Genomic DNA, 19,665 nt, shown 5'->3' on the forward strand with positions numbered 1-19,665 from the left:
GTATTAAAGATCTTACAAACAAAGCATTTGAAACTTTTGATTCGCAGTAGATTATTCTTATACCATGAATGTTAACTGAAAACATCTTTAATTTATATCTTACCTCTAGATTATTGTTTTGAGTGTTGTAGGTATAAATTTGTGGGAGAGTAGCCATAACCTTGCTGATCTTAACTTGTTGCTGATAATAATAAATCAAATTTTTGTTAGACTTTATTATGCCGTTCCATCTATGATACTTCATTATCTCTCATTAACAAATTTTATACTATACATATGTAATTAGCTCCAGGGCGTCGTAATTTCATTTCATTTTATTCATTATTGCTAGTTAAGGTTATAGTACAGCTGTGTTACATCCTGAAAGCCTTCAACCCTATTTTCTTACTAAGATAGTACAGAATGCATGTTGTTTTGCAATATATTTGAGGAAGTGGATTTACTGAGTTTCTTACTATAGACGATACGTCGATGATAGAAAAAATGACTCTCTAAAAGCGATTTCGAACTCTATCTTGTTGCTTATTGTTGTTACAGTCAACACAGGTATTAACGTTGTTAAAGCCGGAGTGCCGGCTTAGGAAAAATCAGTAAATTGGGAAAATGATGTCGCACGATAATTGGAAGACAACAAAGCTCTAGCAGAAAGAGCGTGAAGCAGATGGAATTAGGCATTTCCCGACTAAATTTTGACCCTTCCCCAAAAATCCCTCGTTTCCCAGTTCTAATTTTGAACAAATTTAACTACTTACTACCGCTTTTAAAAAAAACTACGAGACAGGAAGCGAGCTTACAATGTTAAAAGCCAACAAATAGCCCCAAATTTAGAACCCACGGCATATGATCGTAAATATAAAGTAAACTCTGCGTATATATTAGATTGATAAATGAAAAAAAAAGATTAGTAAGTTAAGAAAGGTGATGATAACGCAATGGGTTAAGCGATATAAGTAACATGAACTTGGTAGTTATCGCATCGCCAACTTAATTTTTTGTGACTTTATTTCAATGCGGTAATTGAAGTATAAATAGCTTCCGTTATGTTCTCTAGTGTGACACTAGGTCAATCACGCAATAATTGCTAGATATTACCAGTCTATCATACATAACAGCTTCATTGATCTTTATAGGTAGCGTAAAATTCAATCAACGAAATATTGTATTATTTCGAATCTGGTAGTAGTTATCAAGCCATCGAAGGGTTATTCTTCCTAGATGTCGTTGTATCTACTTAACTCCGCTCTCTGTAAAGAGTTCAAGTACATCAAACCTTTAACTTAATTCGCGCAGGCAACAAAATAGAAAATCGCTGTTATTACTTCGATTTCATACAGTCACATACAAGCCTATACTGTACAATGTATATCGCCTTTTTATGCAATAAACTATGCTACGTGGGTTACAGTATCCCTGCTAATATTCCCATGAATGATGTTGATTGCTTGATATTTCTGCTGACTGCTACATTATTCATGTTAAGATCAATGTTTTGTTTCTTTTTGGCTAATACGCGTATATAAATCATCGCATGTAATTGCCATACAAGTTACTTCTACATTTACGAAATAATAACGAATCTATTTTTTCTGAATGAATTCATGAAGGTTGTTGCCGGCGTTGCTTTATACAAAACATGCGTAGATATATAAAAAGATCGCAGGTTATTAGCTGCAACTCATCGGGAGAAGATGGATATGTAATTCATTTTAACGATGACTAATGGAATGTAAATATGGTGTAAGAGAGTAATCATGATAATTCAAGAATTATTGAGTATCAATGTCATTTCGTATACAGTAACTTGATGGTGGTGATCGTTGCTGGATTTTCCCAGCGTATCCTGTACTGTATACCAGAGTTCCGCAAAAAGGAAAATTTTGATGCTTGACAGTTTTCGTGTGGGTTGTCTGTAGCGTGATCCTTTTACAAAACTCTGCAGATAACTGAAACGAGACTAACAATACTTAATATTGAGGAAATATCCGTTAATTCAAAATGGCCCGTCTGCATACTACCACAACGAAGTGTTTAGCACAATGTTTTGAGGAGATGAAGCTGGAAATGTCTGTCCGTCCACGAATGATGAGTCCAGGACTTAGACCTGACGGACAGACGACGTCAAGTCTGGTCCAGGTTTTCTTCTAGTAAGGTCAAGTACTGCATAGTGTACAGTGTACAGTACAGTATTCTACAGTACGTACTGTATACCGTACTGTACTGTACACTGTAGCGTTATGGATGACTTGAAAAAAGTACGTGGAAACTCCTTTGGACGGACAGACATTGGATCTGACAGTATTTGGTCAATAAATTGTATGACATCTCCAACACTTCATTATGATAGCACTTTAGTATTGCAGACAGTCGATTCTGTATTGAGTGGTTTTTTTCTAAATCAAGTCATATTACATCGCATTCCATTACCTGTTACTAAGCTCTGCTTAGAAGCTGTCAATTTTAGATTATAAATGATATTCAAATGAATACGAGTGATTTCGAAAACAGACACGGAAGATCTATACTGAGTCACTTTTTTTCCACACTTTCGGTCTTATCGGGTATGAAAAGTCCGTCCATCCGAGGAGAGATTCCAGTCTAGTAGTTCACGGTATAGTCAGGAACTATTAAGATTAGGGTACAGTATAGTACTGTACTGTAGAATGACCAGAAAAATGGTAAAACCCACTCATTATTTTGCACTGAACAGCCGCTATTAATTTTAATTAATAACAACATCGACAATCTTATAGGACTGTCTCCAAGTGGAACTTAGTAACAGATAATGAGATTGAGCGTAATATTACTTAATTTAGAAAAGAATCATCAGTCTATGTAAAATCCACCATCAACATACTAAAGTACTGTCATAACAAAGTGTTCGACGCAATATTTTGGACGAGATGAGGCCAAAAATGTCTGTCCATCCAAGAGTGATCAGTACAGTATAGGCTAGTGTTATGCAAAATAATAACACAGTGTTGTTAATTTAGCTTGCTGAATTGATCGCTTGTTTTAGCTCTCAATTGAAGGCCAAGAATTCGATTGCTATCATTCACTGTCGCTTGCCGCTAGCTTTTATTCGAGATAGAAAGGATGCATTTAGATTCAGGTTCAGATTCAGGTACAGATTCAGGAAGTGATTCAAGCTCAGATTCAAGTACAAACTTCACTGCAGATTCAAGCCATGATTCAAGCTCTGATTCTGATTCTGATTCTCAACGACCGCCGCCTCTTTCAAATACAAAGATCAAATCCATGCTAGAAATAATGGTTGGAGTTCAGCCTCAAGTTATCATCGATATTAAAGAGTTACAAAGCTTTGTTGACAGAAATTATTTAATTAAGATAAATTATAGTGGTATGTTAGAGTCTGCCTTTGCAGCTGATAATACTTCAGCAGACGAAGAATCAAGTACGATAGTGCAGGATAATGCCAGTCAACGTTATGTCTTGAAAATTTTAAATAGTAGTGATAGCCGAAATATCAATACAGCACTCGCTAGATTACACGCCATGAAATATTTGTATTCTCTTGGTATTAAGTGTTGCAATCCAATGACATTATTAGACGGTGAGCTGACGCTCAAATTACACCTACCAGTGCAGGAAGTGGATGATGCTGATGATAGAGAAACTACTAGAGAGTATATTGCTTACTTAATGAATTATGTAGAAGGTGAAATACTGTCCAAAGTTGAGCCAAACCTTGATATATTTTGCAAAGTTGGAAAATATGCGGCTGTCCTAGATGGGCATTTGCAGGTGAACTATTACTAGTTGATTTGAATAGCTTGAAATAATTAAGTTACCAAGAAGCAAATTTGAAATTGTAAATAAAACTCGTACGGTACTGTATATGTATTAGATATTTTTCCTGTAGAACGGTACTTGTTCACAGAAACTGCTGATGCACTCATTTTGTGCAGCTTTTCTGTGACTTAATTGACGTTGGATTGCAGCTAATTGAAAATGATTTGATTTTGCAGTCTTTTTCAGACGATCATTTAAAGAATTACCACGGTATGTGGTCGCTTAAGAGTTTCCTAAAGCTAGATAAATATCTGCGTTATTGTCCAAGGAGTAAAAGAAGATTTTTGAAGTGCATTTACCATTATTGTTACAAATTTTTCAAAACAGAGGTTCCAAACCTACGAACAGCAGTCATTCACAATGATCTAAACGATGATAATCTTTTGATAAAATTAAATACGCATACAAATTCATATGATATTGCTGGAGTCATCGATTTCGGCGATGTTGACCACACGACATTAATTTTTGAATTAGCAATTTTAATCATTCACATGATGGTTACATGTAATGATAATCCTATCGAATTGGCTGGACATATTATCTCAAGTTATCATTCAGTGTTACCGTTGACTAAAGTAGAATATAATGGATTATACATGGTGGCGCTGGCTAGATTAGTTCAAGTAATTGTGCTATCAGAGTACGAGCATAAACATAGCCCCGATAACGACTATGTCATGTATCAATATGATGCGTTTTGGTCACTACTAAGGTTACTATGGTCTACTTCAGAAGAATCTGTATACCAGACTTGGAACAAAATCATCAATTGCAATTTTGATGTCTAGGTGTGATATATTCGCCTATTGTTTATTTAGGATCTATAATTCTGGATTTATTAGTTTGTGAGATAGGCTTACGAATGTCATAGATAATTCGACAGTCAATTTTTTACATATGGTACCTTGACAAATGTTGATTATACATAGTAATAACACGCGTACATTCATCTGTCTATAATGGCTGAAAGTTTTATCCTCGATATTAGAATATAATCTTGATACTTTTTAATAAGGCATGATAAATGTTAAAGAATTTATGATTTTAGGCAGATTAACTTTTGGTAAGAACTATTTTAAAGTAGATGATTCTATTATTTGAAGATTTAATGGCATAGATCTTAATACTACTAACTCATTTTGAGAAAACACTACTAGACAATAAGCCTAGCCTATTCTGTTGATAGCAGATTCTCGGTATAGCTTATAAATCGTGCAAGATACTCATTGAACGGTTTAGATATATAAGATATAATTCCAACTTTAGATTCAATTTTGAGATAGGCAATGGAGATATATTAAGCTGGTTGATAACATATCATATTCATATTTTTCTTATTCGAAACAATTTTTTTTCTGCAAATGAAATGTGCTTAATAAATGTGAACCGACTGATTATATATTAATAAATGACTCAAGTACAAGCCAACGGATATAAGTGTTTGAATCTATTTAACTTTCAGTTAATTCACGTTATAATGTGCACTATAATGAATGGTTTGCGTACGCTATCGATATATAAGTGTCTTTTCCTTATACGAATATACTGTATGTGATTGGATATGCATCTATTACTTGTAGAGATTTGTAAACGAGAATGTGCTGTGCCTAACATTAATAACATGTGTAAACGCTGCTATAGTATGATGCAGGTTCTGTATGCGTAGTGCTTACTAATGTGGTACTCAATCCTCCTCCTTGATAGACTTTATATGGTAATTCAGTAATAATGAAAATAGAAATATACACTGCATCATTACATGTTAGACTAGCATAAATACCCTATTTACTTATTAATACACCCTTTACTGCAGTCAGTGATACACTGGTAAATACTGACTATCGTTTTAATGCGAATCAGGCAATTTTAATCTATGCTGATATTGAAGTAGAATATGTTGAATAAAGTTTCCAGAACTTTAGCTAGAGTTGCTTATTTTTTCGGCGGAACCTGTGCTATTAGTCTTAGTTGCTGCACTTTTATTATAAATATGAATGACTTTCTGGTACTAAACGCTATGTAATGGTAAAATGATAGAGAAACAATATTCTTGGTGGCATAGTTTTGTTTTCGCCATTTCTAGCCATTTTAATACAATTTTACATATGTGGCATAAACTTGTAATATAAAATTCCTTCTAGATCATTTTAGGTACCATAATAATGAAAGGGGTCTTCTTACGGTATGCAATACTTCAGTTTTAAATAAGAAAACGCGTTACTTTGTCGATATAACAAGTTCTAAACTTTCATCGCTGTAATAGAGCGGGGGTTATTACTATGTGTATGATAATTTAATAGGATTAAGCTATATTTACGCAGAATCTTCTAACAGTATCGTTTACGGAAATATGTGTATATGCAATGGACGTACTCTCGTTGTGCAGGTGTATTTTGATGACTGTAACATATAGCAACAATGCTGCCATTGTGATGTACAGACATTATTATGTCTGGATCAGTACAAATGTGATTGAAAAACTTTGCAGATAACTGAATAAAATCGTCGTCGATCTTTGATACTATTATGGTCCACTGCAAGAAGAGCGCTGAACTATGATTAGTACTGGAGACTCCATAGCAACTTGGATTTAGCATGAAACTTTCAATAAATGAATCAATGTTAATTTTTGAAGGCGATATACTGGCTTTTAGCATAGTAGCTACGTAGAGCTTTGTACTTTATACTAATTTACGTGTATCTGCAAGTTCAGTAAATAATTGTTGCGGGCTTAAATTAACTACAAATCTAATATCAAACTTGCCCTCTTCAGCATTTGCCTTAAAAGTTGACGGTGAGCGATTACCACGAGGCCACCGACAGCGTATATTTCTGAATAGACTAAAGCCAAAATTCCAAGTTTTACTTAATTTTAATCAATTTATAGTTTGGCTGGGCAAATTCGAATTATAATTACTTAGATGAGACTATGACATCATTCTGTTGCTTATATAAATGTGTACAAAATGACTCAATTAGTTATTATACTGTATATCGTACTTTCGTAAATTTTTAGTTAAACTATCAAAACAAAAAGTATATTGCAGCTACCTCACAAGCAATTCTGTAGCAAGTACAGGCTTGTTTTCCTGCTGCAGTATAGCTATTATTAATGTAATTTAGTGGCTGATTCTGCTATAAAGTCTTAGTAATGCTCCATGTATAGCAGTCAATTCTTGAATTATATCATCGTTAAATAAATTATAAGACAACACAATAAGCATTGTTATTGTTGATCTCATTAGAACCAATTAAAAAAGGAATGTAAACTCTGTTACTATTTTGTAACTAGTATCATTCTGATGTACTCTATAGTGCCATGAATTACTCAGAATCTATACAGATTTCTAGTAATTTCTAGTAGCTTATGAAGTACAGCACAATATTGACTTCTACATATAATTTTACACTAGAATACAAGAATACATTTATATAAATTCTTAATATTAATTTTTGCACCGTATTTATTGTTTGGCACAAGTTGTAAGTTTAATACATTGTAACTATTGCCCCCAGTTTTTTTAATTTTAAATAACAATTAGCATCATATGGGATGAATGCGCGCGAATATGCTACGTGAATGAGTTACAAGTAAGTTATTATTAGCGTATGCAAGGCTGTTTCAATTCGAGAGACTGCATTGTTTAAATATTACAGTTATGTAGTTGAGATAAACGTTGCTAATATCGTGTGGAAATTCTAGCGTAAGCCCAAGATTTATTTCCTAAGTAACAATTTAATTTACGCAAGATTTGGGAGTTGAGAAATAATCAGATCAAATTACAACAAAGTGCTTTAGCTTATCAGCTATTATTTCGACTTATTATGCCAAGTTAGATCATTCTATCGTTGCTATATTTTTACGTCACTACAAACTATCCAAAATTTAGCTCTGATATCGTATTATTATTGTATTGACTCATAGATATTAAAATAAATGATACAATTTTATTATCGGCGTATTTCTAGCGGTGAGAAATAATCTTCGTTTGATTTATGCCTATTCTATTTTTAAAATTATTTATTATGTATGTAATTTTCTGAATGTATTTATGTGAAACAGAGGTGATTAGCCAAAATTGATCTTATTGGAATACATTTGTTTTGTTACTTAACTCAGAAAAGTTCATTTGTCGAGAAATTACGTTGTAATTTAATAATATTTCAAGCTCCGTATATTTTAGTCTTTGGTGATAAACTAAGAGATTGATTGCTATGGAAATATGTGCCTATACTGATATATATCGTGCGAATATTTTGGCAATACGACGCGTCTACGAGTCTATGTATGCGAAAAATATAATAAACAGCTATAGAGTTAGGAGCTTATTTATGAAATTTCTTGATCTACATTAGTTATGACCTGAGTAGAAATGCACATTTAGGATATTGTGAAATTAGTAGAAAATTACCTACCATTAATAATATAACATTGACATGGAAATTAACAATTCATGCTATCAGGATTAATCCATGGATTGTTCTTTTCTACTTTGTAACTTAACAACTGTTATTGTCATTATTTTTGATCCATTTTGTCAATAAATATCTAGGTGTAGTAAATTCATTATTAAAAACCGACTCCCATTTTTTTATTCGGTATCCAATCATCATTTTATATGCAATTTATAATAATTGAATTTTGGGATCATTTTAATATTTCAATAGTATCGCTTGAAAAATACTATAAAGGACAATGAATGACCTTTTATTATGGGATAACATTTATCAATTCTATCTAACAATTAATCCTAACATTAATAAGTCATTGGTAGCTACTGTTTATTATTATAATTTATTACATTTAAGTTGATCAATATTTTAAGCATAAATTTCATTGTATAAGAATAAATTGAGGTGCTAGGTTGCAGATGTTATTTTAAGCCTGCTATAAGTAGGATCGTTGTAGGCGTAATCGCTTATTGGCGTTAAATTTATAATAGAAACACTTTGAAACTAGAGTCAAACTGAAAGCAGCTTTTCTTATTTATAATATTGCCAATTAGGGTAGCGTTATTATAAAGAAAGGAGTTTACGCTATTTAGCATATAGTCTTGATGGAAGGACTGCGTAATCTTTACAGGACAATTTTTCATAACATGAAGAAAAATTTGTATTATGTGATACTTTTTTATTATTTTATACTTGTAATATTAACTGCAAGATGCGACTGCAGCTTTATTCATCAAAAAAGATCAGAAGTATCGAACTTTCACTTGGACAAGCTGATCGGGAGAGAAACTGGTAAGTGGCTGTGTCAAATTCATGACGAAGAATTCGATTTCATATCAGTTAGTTAGCGGTACTGTAAAATTTTTTAATGAAGTTCGCCAAATATGGTGTAGCTCTAAACTTAGTCTTACTTAATTTGTTAGCCCACTAATGTAATAGAGGCGGGAATAGATATTGATAAATTTTTCCTGCATAAAATAGTTTGATTTTTCGCTAGTTATTTCTTTACAACTACAACCTTCAACCAATATTATTTATACTATGTAACTTACAAGACTCCGGAAATATAATTTGTTTTAAATGTCACGTCGACATTTTGGCTGTGAGCATATTCTAAATTGTCTATCAATTATCGTTATTCATCTGGATAGACATTAACAATCAGTTCTACTAATAATGACTTCTATAAATGTTGACTGTAAATTGTTTATTATGTACCGTAACTTTCGATGGGATGTATCAACTTTCTTACTTGTCGTGAAATAGTTTTAGCTATTTAAAGTCTGTTTGATTAATGATCAACTTCGATTGTGCCTGTCGTAGGTGCATTAAATTTCCGAAATTTTGATTCATGCCAAAGGCTATTAGATGATATGCAAAACTTGGTGACTTTATCCAAGCAAATATATCATCACGACCGCTCATTAAATGCATTGCTTGATACTAATTTGCTGTTACCATGGTAAGAAATTAGTCATTCGCTTTCTACTTAATCCTGTTTTCCACTCTATTTTTCCTCCTATTTCTGAACATAAAGATTATGGAACTATTATTCTATATTTTATATTTGATGGAAATAATCTGGTTTAGTAGCAGTAAAGAAATTATACATAGTCAATGAAAACCTAATTGTAGAATTGCTTTACCAAAACCAGAACTTACTGTTATTTTGATATTATTAAAGGCTTGGAGTTTGTCGATTATTTGATACTCACTTTGAAATAGTTTAATCTATATAGTACTTGCATAACGTCATAGATGGCATATTCTACCTTTAAAAAAGTTGTAAAATTCTTGCTAGTTTTTGACAGAACAAAAAGATTCACTCAATTGCAAGTAGAAATAGAATTTAGGAAACTAAGTTCCTGTAGTATCTTACTGGGCTAATTTTATAGGGTCTATCTCAATCATTTAAGATGGGAGTTACAAAATTTCTTAAATTTATTTATAAGCATTATTACTTTAAACCCAAACATTAGCGCCAGTTAGCCTTATATTCGAATGATGGCTCATTCGATGACCATGACCATTATCCAAAAGATTAAGTAAATGCATATAATCTTTTCAACTGAAAGAAATTACTCAAAAAATATCATTCTATTGCAAAAGCCGTACCCTAAACTATTAATACATGGTCAGTTAAGTGGCAGAAATAAAGTTTAACATCATAGTATTTGGTAATAAATTTGCAACTGCTTATAGCAAAATGCGGTATCGTCTTCAGATACTGCGATTAGTGTTTTACTCTATGATACCATTTAGAAGTGAAAGTTGGGTGACCTCTACCACTCTCTTTCTTATAAAAGAAAGCAATTAAATATAGAATTAGGTTGCAATATCTTCTGTGGTATACTTTGGTTTATAAATAGTTCAAGGTATTACATAGACTTAGCTTGAATACAGTTTAAAAGTTGTCTTTCCAAGCATTCCTGTTATATATCTATTGAATTAATGATAATGCATTCGCGTTGATTACTTCAGCGTCTTATAACATAAATTTGAGCATATAATTTTAATTGATATCAAATGAAAAAACAATTCTTTTAGTAATAAACAAACTGAAATTATTGTATAAACATCTAAGACTGGATAAAGATATTAAGATTATACGGTTAATGAGATTGCTACATTTTTATCTAATTATTTAGCTCTCAGGAATCAGAAACAGATGTAAAGATTCAGAATCCCACAGTTACCGCTAGAATAATAACCTACTTAGACGTTCTATCAAATAAGAATTCTGCTTTACCATTGGATTCAAGTTAGTAGAAATTATATCAATTGTAGAATGTAATTAAATATTGTTATTATTATTCTTATGAAATAGTTCTTGAAATTAGAGAGTTTCTTGCTCCTATTTATACAACTATGCCTAATTTTTGTTTAGTTATTTAAGTATGATCGTGTCTTTTGTACATTCTTATGATATATAGGTGTATGGAAATGCTTAAGTAAATGTTTCAAGGTACTGTTTTATTTATTTAATCTTGTATTACAATAAAACTTAGTCAGAAATGCTTACCTTTGTTATAAACTAATATTTATATTCTTTTCTATTGATTCTATGCTACTTATGGATAATAATCTCGATACAGTGGAAAATAATTCTGTTGGGGTTGACTAAACTAAGACGTCATGACGAAAAACCGGCCTCTAGTGAAAATATTTATGATCAGTGTTGTCAGATAATTGATTCATTACAGTATAATTATTTTCAGTACCTCTATCAACAACGTAAAAATTTTGATGGCAGCGTGAATCTATTTCAGGAAGAATCGCATAGCTACATACATCGCATGGCCGATAGAAAATTATTTAATAAATTCGCTAGGAGTCTCGTTCCATTTCGCGACCCAATATGTGCAAGTAATTCTGTGTCCATATCAAGTTCGACTATGATTAGCCAGCCTATGGCAACAACTGCACAAGATATTTTCAATCAAGTTAGAGCTTCCACATTAAATGTAGCAACAGCAAAGCATCGATATACGACTGAGACTTTATATTTATCCAAATTGCATGCAAAACGAGATATAAGAACTACACATAGGAATATAGATGAACTATACTCAGACCAGCATGATTCTAAAATCGTTCACGCTCTCCCATCAACAACACATCAGTTAGAAAAGGTAAACGTTGAATTAATATCTGCTAATAGGCTTCAGAAATCGAATCCTCTTAATCAACAGCAGATAGAAAAATCGCAGCCTATATTTAAGGTTATTTACGATGAACAAGAAGCAAATATCAATTCTTCCGAAGCTTTTACAAGTACATTCTGGGATTTCCGATCTACAATTATGGATATGAGTGATTATGACATTCCTATGGAAATGATAGAGATAGCTACTAAATTCGAATTGATATCTGATCATTATAATACTTATTCTATTTCCAATAGTCTAGATTATTCAAGTGTTAGACGCACAACAGAGACCATAGTAGATCGCACTTCGGTATTGCAAACGACATTATTATCAGAATATTATTTTACCGGGGAAAGCTCTACTAGTGTCTTGAAAACGTCAGTTTTATCTACGAATCCTGTGATAATGTCTACCGCAGAAGTTGTTACGACATTGTTTTCAGATGCTATAACAGTTTCGCAATTATCACTGACTCCTGCTATTTCCTCAAGCTCGACTTTATCTATTACATCATCACAATCTACACCATCAATGGATACATCTTTGCAATATCCTCAGTTTATAATATCTTTTGGTCATGATTGTGGTTCCGTTTATCAGACTATATTTAAATTTGCTATCAGCGTTAAACAAGCTCTGTCTAAACTTCTGCAAGTGCCGATATTATCACTGACTGTACAGGAAGCTAGGTGCAATCCTTTTGAAGTTATAATAACCGGCAGTGTCTATAATTACGGCCAGGTTATAGATATGAGCAATAAGTTAAATTATGAAATTCAACATCATGGCTTAATAGTATTATACAATCAAGCTAATTATACAGCATTGAATGCTAGTGTTACTTGGTATTCGTCAGTATTTACTCCCAATATACCCGAAACTACTAGTCCACCAACAACCAACCTTGTACCTTTGGCTATTACACTGGGTTCTCTGGGTGTTATTTGCCTCGTAGGAGTTATTGTATTTTGTCTACGTGTTAATATTAAGCTAAGTACTATATGTCGATGCTTAAACTTAAGTCATCGGAGAAAAAATGCATCGCCTTTTGGTGGAGAAAGTGATAATCCGTTACAAAATTTTACTTCTATTGTTTCATCTAGCCGTATCAACAAAAATTTTGAGGAAATGGATGAAATATCAGAAATAGAACCTTTACATAGCAATGTTAATATTCCAAAAACGATCATCACTTCACCTAGTCTACATGTCTTCGTTGATCCTATATTAGAGGATTCAGCTGAAGAAGAGGCAGGAGCAAATATAACTAGGATGTGAAACAACAATAAGTGTTCTTATAATTTTTACGATTCATCTTGTAAATAAATTGTTACGATATCCCTGGCAAAACCACTTTTGAAATAGCCTGTAAATTCGTAGAATAAGTGTTATAGTTTTCAGAGCAATTCTACTGGATTCAATGGATGTGAAAATTCTTAGAAGTATTTGAATGATATTTCTGTTTTTTTATGAAATGATTGATTTTACGTCTTGTAATCAATATAACAAAGAAATTAACACAGTAAATTGTGGTCCTACATCAGTATTTGCTACAAGTTAAGTAACAAAGAAACTTATTGCATACATCATGAAGTCTGCGCTACTAGTGTGCAAAAAATTTAAATGTACTAAAATTTAGGAGCGAAAGAATAATTTACGGCGCAGATTCTAAACTATAAATTTCAGATTAAATTTTGAAATATGATTTTTATAATTTTATATCGATTTGAGATATACAGTATAGCGGCAGCATAAATAATCAATAAGTTAAAGAACTGTGTCTACATTTTAAAGGTAGCAATTTTACAGTAGTGCTATACCATATGCATTTTCAGAATTAATTTAAACAAATAGCATTTTTGAACTATATTAATCAACGTGACAGCTGGTTTTACCTATCAACTTAGAGAAATGAACAACGTCATGAAAACTACGAGAAGTAGTGATATACATTGAAGCAGGAAATATTTCCATATAATCTCCGAATTTACTACCGAGTCATTGACTAAAAATACAATTTTCAAACGTTTGTTTATATATAGCGTTAGGAAAATTATGATTTACAGTTTCTGTTCTGGATTAAAGTCACTGCTAGTATTTCAGTAAAGATAAAAGAATTACAACAGATGTGAATGATTTCTTTAACGTACACAGTGATGCAAGCTCATCGCTACTTTCTTTTGAGTTTAATGTTGCGCTCAATAAAGTAGTTACAAAGCAGAAGTTCAAGGCTAATATACTCAATCTAGTTTCTGATTTTAAAGCATACTGTACAGACCCCAGTTCCCTGCCAATGTTAGCATCATACTTTTCTTGGATTTTATCATTAACGCATATAGATACAGTGTGTAATTCTGAAGTCTATTATCCAGTGCCAGTCTGGAATGTTGTAAAATTGTGCAATAGATTATACTTTATTGCATTGAGTTTAATTTGATTCCATCAGATTAATATCCATAAGCATTCTCGTTGTACAAACATTCAATACTGTAGTTAAATTAATTCAAATTCAGTTTGATGAATTCTTTTGTAGTTACAAAATTACCACAACGCTCTATTTAGTCAAAGTATAGAGCAATAGCACAGAATTGTATTTCGAGTATCGCCAATTTTGATTGACTGCCAAGTATTATTGTGTAGGAGGATTTGCTGTATTAGTTCCAGGAGATAAAAATGCCTGTTGAATTTGTTTGTCAGCTAATGGTCCATTTTCCGTAAATTGGTGCATGAATCTGTTGTTGGCATTGATCATTTTCATTGTACACAAATTTATACATTGTTTCTGAAAGGAAAAGTGGAAATGGCTATACGGTTAATAAAGTGATCTATCTTTATGTTCTATTTCTACCATTACAGATCGATTAGAAAACTAGCTACTATGAATCTCATATTTGAAATATTAGAGTCACCTACAACATATCGCGAAGTTCTTTAGCTATTGTAGTGTTCATTACTATTTCATAATACTTACTTCATCATCATCTGTATTTCTGTATTTAAAATGGGTAATGCAGGAAGAAAAGCATTTTTCAGTAATAGCATTGTAGACTATTAAAAATTGTCGAAACTAGGGGGAGAAAAATACAATATTAATACCTGTACGACTATACTGTAACTATCACCCAAAATCCAACATTTTATCAAGCTATCTGCAATGACGTAGTCTCAAGCATGTTTTAGCTTAAGTTATTGGAAGATATTATTGTATCCATCATAATTATACAAAGAGTCATCACTTACATCGGCAATATCCATCTCTATAATACAGTATATCAATTAATTTAATAAATGAGATAGAATAGCGTGCGATAATATTGGTAATGAAGGTCTTTCACAAGGGTCTAAGCATCCACATTTCCTCCATCCTCTCCTGCGATACTTTGCTTTACTACTGCAGCTTGGAAAATGGTGTTGGAAGTTGGAACACTTTGACACTTGCATCGGTTGCATGCTGAATGCTGTACCGTATGTGCTACAGTACAAGGTACGGTAGCGTACAGTGCAGAGTACAGTACTCTACGGACTGTAACTACTCTGTACTGCGCACTCACGGACTACTAACAAGTTTTTCTTTTAGTAGTCCCATGGTACTGTACACTGTACAGTAGAGTACTTTTAAAAGAGGCCACGCGCACGCCATTGACGAAAGCCTATCGAATGGAGTCATAGTGATCCAGTAGTATTTAGTATTCTGCACGGCAAGAGTGTCATAAGAGCTCGGCTTCTGCTCCAATTGATGATATATTATTATTATTAAACCAGCATATCGAGTATATCGATTACGTTATTTGTTGGAAATGGCTTTACAAAAGGTGAGTATCAAAGTTTTCATACCTGTCTTTCTTTAGCACTGCTACCAAGAACGATTATAATTTTGTATACGCCATTATACAGTGTTAATCTTAAAAATGCTGTCGATTGTTCAAAGTGATACGATTGTATCTCGTTGCACACGTAAAGTACTGGTATAAATTGCAACAGTCGCCATTGCCTATACTGTAGGGCCACAACTTCAATCATTGTCGTGGTCTTCTGAAAACGCCGTGAAGTTAATTAATTTTCTAGTGGAATGACCATATAGTACATGGATATTGTTGTTTCCAGCTTAGATAGCCTGTATGTTATGATGGCTTATTCGACTTTGTCGCTCAGTGGTTCTAAACTGTAATCGTAGAGCATAATGCAGAACTATTCTGTTAACTACTAATTTTGGGACATAAAGATATAGTTGAAGATGACCAATGAAATTGGTGCATTATCAAGGCATTTGTACAATGACTAATTTGCTTATCGATATATTAAAAGTGTACCGTTATCGGTGGTTGTGGATTTCTTGGGCGTCACCTAGTTACAATGTTACTTGAACGAGGATACCAAGTCAATGTCTTTGATATTCGCCAAAGTTGGGATAATCCAAAAGTCCGCTTCTTTACTGGAAATTTGTGCAAAATTGAGGTATGTTGTAGAATGAGTAGTAAAAGTATATCATACTGCTATTCGTTTTTGGACGATCTTACTTTGATTCAGGGTTAAGAATGGTAAAGTTTGATAGCCATGCAATGCAAAAATACTAGACAGTATACGGACGTAATGTGACCTTTGATTCTGTTACTGAGATTAATACGGGCGTACGATTCATATTTAGATTTGCTTACAATAAATGGATCGAATGTCATGTTATGCTGTAATCAATTTCTACCTCATGAAACATACTGTACTATGCACATCTAATATTGTTTTGATGCTACAGGATCTAGTACCTGCCTTAGAAGGAGTGGATGTGGCTTTCCATTGCGCATCACCTCCATACACAAGCGGTGATAAGTAAGTAGACACCTCAATAAGTTTTATCTACGAAAATCGATGTTACCAAAACTCGACATAAAATTGGCTGGAATAACCTGTTAATTTCTTCTATTTAAGGAAGCTATTTTACAATGTGAATTACTTGGGTACCAAGAATGTCATTGAATGTTGCAAGAAGGCTCGCGTCCAGGTAACTACTTTCCAAAGTGTTATCTAATTCGAAAATTTACCCAAAATAAATTCGTTTGTTGACAAATGAATGCAGTGTAATAAACTTTAACTTGTGCCGTAGAGATTGGTTCTAACCAGTAGTGCAAGTGTCGTCTATGAAGGGCGAGACATTTTAAATGGTACGGAAGAACTCCCTTATGCTTCGAAACCAATCGATTATTACACTGAAACCAAAATTCTACAAGAAAAGGTATATCTGAATTAGCATTAATATGCAATATCAGCAACTTGAGATTGTATGCTTGAATTTGTAGGAAGTTCGAAAAGCTTGTCAGGAAAAGCCGGATAGCGACGGTAACATACTACTTACCGTTGCTATTCGTCCGCATGGAATATTTGGGCCTGGTGATCCGCATATGTTGCCAACGCTAGTGGAAATGGCTAAGCAAGGAAAATCCAAATTTATCATCGGGTAAGTTAGCTCTAGCAGATCGTAATATGTGCTATAATTGTGGTAGTAGTATTTTTAATACAGAACAATAATTTTACATTTTCTGTCGTAGGAACGGTAAAAACCTGGTTGATTTCACTCATGTATCAAATGTTGTGCACGGTCATATCTTAGCAGCAGAGGCCTTAAAGGTTGGATCGCGCGTTTGTGGAAAAGTAAGCTAACTAAATTATTACTCTATTTAATTACGACTATACAATATATCCATGCCGTTGTTTCCATCTCAGTTTAAACCGTGCCATGCTCTTTCGATAGGCATATCATATTACAAATGATGAACCTATCTATTTCTGGACCTTTATGACCAAAATGCTGACTGGCCTTGATTACCCAGCTCCTCATATTAAAATTCCCTATCTATTGTTATACGTAATTGCTATGTTGCTTCAATTTTTGTGTATCATTTTAAAGCCACTCATTGTTATCAAGCCAACATTTACTCCAATGCGTGTTGCTTTAGCTGGTACGCACCACTGTTACAGCTGTAAGAAAGCCAAGAAAGAGTTTAATTTTAAGCCTGTTATTCCATTAGAAGAGGCAATTGATGCTACTATCAAAGATTACAAGTCAAAGCATGCTCAGTAGCTGATCGCCACGATATGAATGATTTGGCATTTGAATATTATGAAGTCTACACTATTTTAGTGTAGAACGGTTGTACAATTTTTGTTTGATTGTCGATTTTTGGGGGATATTTTAAACTGATTTATATACATGCACTTGCTCTTAGCCAATTCATCTGTAGAAAGTAAAGCGTGTAACGAGCCATCCGTTACCTTTTCAATATTAGATAGGTATAAATGATTACCCCTATTTCTTGAGTTGAATAACGTAAGCCCTAATTAATCCGACTAGTACTTGCAATTTGTTAGCAGAGTAAGTTTAAAATAGTTATCTTTGGTTATTTATACAGTATAGATAATTGGATATCATTCGATATTGCAGAGCATTCCATTTATATTCGTACGTGATTAAACTTTGAGTTTTATCTATGATCTCTTTTTAAGCTACCGCTATTTAAGTTTTATCTGGTGAATATGAAGAAGCCACTACCATTTTGTTCAATTGAAATTTTGGATTTCTTTTAATGGATATTTCTTGCATATGATATAAAATCTATAATCATAAAAAGCGACGTTAAATCAGCTGATGAGTTTACACCATTGATAGATTTACTAAGCCCTAAAATAGTTATGTGTTTTTCATATTAAGATAAGAAATTCATGACTTGAGTTCTTGTAATGACAGCATTGCTGTGTGCAGACTCATGGCAAAGCTGTAACAGTCACTCTCACAAGCTGGAAACCATCCTTGACGACCGTATGCTAGGAAATTGATCGCCTTTTCTAATTATGAAGTATGAACTGTAATAACTAACTTCAGTAAAGTATACTAAAAATCAGTGTCAGCGCTGCATCAACTATTCATAAAATGGAAATTAATCCCATTCTCGGTGTTCATGTTGGTTTCAGTTACAGCTAAGGCTAAGAACTTTTATAAAGTACAGTACAGTAGTCCTTTACCGGAGAGGAAGTTACTGTCTGTACTGTACACTGTACAGTGTACACTCTGTGTCCAGTACTGTCTTCACAATACAGTACTGCACCGTCTAGAAAGTCACACTGAAAGGCAGCGTACTGCATGCATTTGAGTAGTCTCCCGCAGTGTTCTAGTCCATACGCATCATTGCAAACTCTGTATACTGGACGCGTATACAGTATACAGTACGTACACGATATATCACTGTTAACCAAATCTTTTAATATCATACAGATAAATTCTTATTCCTCTCTGGTTAGTATCAAATGCACACGTTTTATTTTGCAATGTATGATCTAATTTTTAAAAATAAAAAAACTCACTATAAGGAGGTACGTGTTTATATCAAACAACCGCTACAGCTACTGTAAATAAATAATAATAATAGACTGTCATAGAATAGAAAATATTATTGTCATTAATTTAATTTAATTAATTATACACTATAGAGTGAGTACTGTACGTAATAGAGGCCCCAAAAAATAATAATAAAGCGGAGAAATTTGCATCATTACTGTAAAGTACTTTACAGTACAATGAAAAATGAATCAATTACGCGTACTCATACTGTACTCCAAATTTGAAAGGAGGACGGACAGTAAATCGGACACATTTGCGCCTTAGGTCCAAAATATGTCTACAGTATGTACTGTGAAGTACAGTATGATGGGACATTTTTTCGAGCGGGATACTGTACTGCATGCAGACATACTGTACACTGTA

At 33.1% G+C, this 19,665-nt stretch overlaps 3 protein-coding genes across 3 annotated transcripts; all 3 read left to right on the plus strand.

The window, feature by feature from the left end:
• Positions 1–3,093: 3,093 nt before the first annotated feature.
• TRIADDRAFT_56170 (uncharacterized protein) lies at positions 3,094–8,023 on the plus strand (the record flags this gene model as incomplete). Its single annotated transcript, XM_002112255.1, has 5 exons — positions 3,094–3,762; positions 3,987–4,020; positions 4,138–4,525; positions 7,356–7,404; positions 7,934–8,023. The coding sequence occupies 5 exons, from the start codon at positions 3,094–3,096 to the stop codon at positions 8,021–8,023; spliced, it is 1,230 nt and encodes a 409-aa protein (XP_002112291.1).
• A 954-nt stretch (positions 8,024–8,977) lies between these two features.
• TRIADDRAFT_56171 (uncharacterized protein) lies at positions 8,978–13,193 on the plus strand (the record flags this gene model as incomplete). The annotated part of the gene is made up of 5 exons (XM_002112256.1): positions 8,978–9,057; positions 9,626–9,727; positions 10,914–11,026; positions 11,199–11,230; positions 11,361–13,193. The coding sequence occupies 5 exons, from the start codon at positions 8,978–8,980 to the stop codon at positions 13,191–13,193; spliced, it is 2,160 nt and encodes a 719-aa protein (XP_002112292.1).
• Positions 13,194–15,712: 2,519 nt separating this feature from the next.
• TRIADDRAFT_56172 (uncharacterized protein) lies at positions 15,713–17,988 on the plus strand (the record flags this gene model as incomplete). Its single annotated transcript, XM_002112257.1, has 8 exons — positions 15,713–15,727; positions 16,221–16,370; positions 16,666–16,739; positions 16,839–16,911; positions 17,014–17,142; positions 17,207–17,364; positions 17,456–17,558; positions 17,659–17,988. 8 exons carry the CDS (start codon positions 15,713–15,715, stop codon positions 17,986–17,988), a joined length of 1,032 nt encoding a protein of 343 aa, XP_002112293.1.
• Between the last annotated feature and the right edge of the window lie 1,677 nt (positions 17,989–19,665).

This window comes from Trichoplax adhaerens, genomic scaffold (genome assembly GCF_000150275.1).
Source record: "Trichoplax adhaerens TRIADscaffold_5 genomic scaffold, whole genome shotgun sequence".
Lineage (NCBI taxonomy): Eukaryota > Metazoa > Placozoa > Uniplacotomia > Trichoplacea > Trichoplacidae > Trichoplax > Trichoplax adhaerens.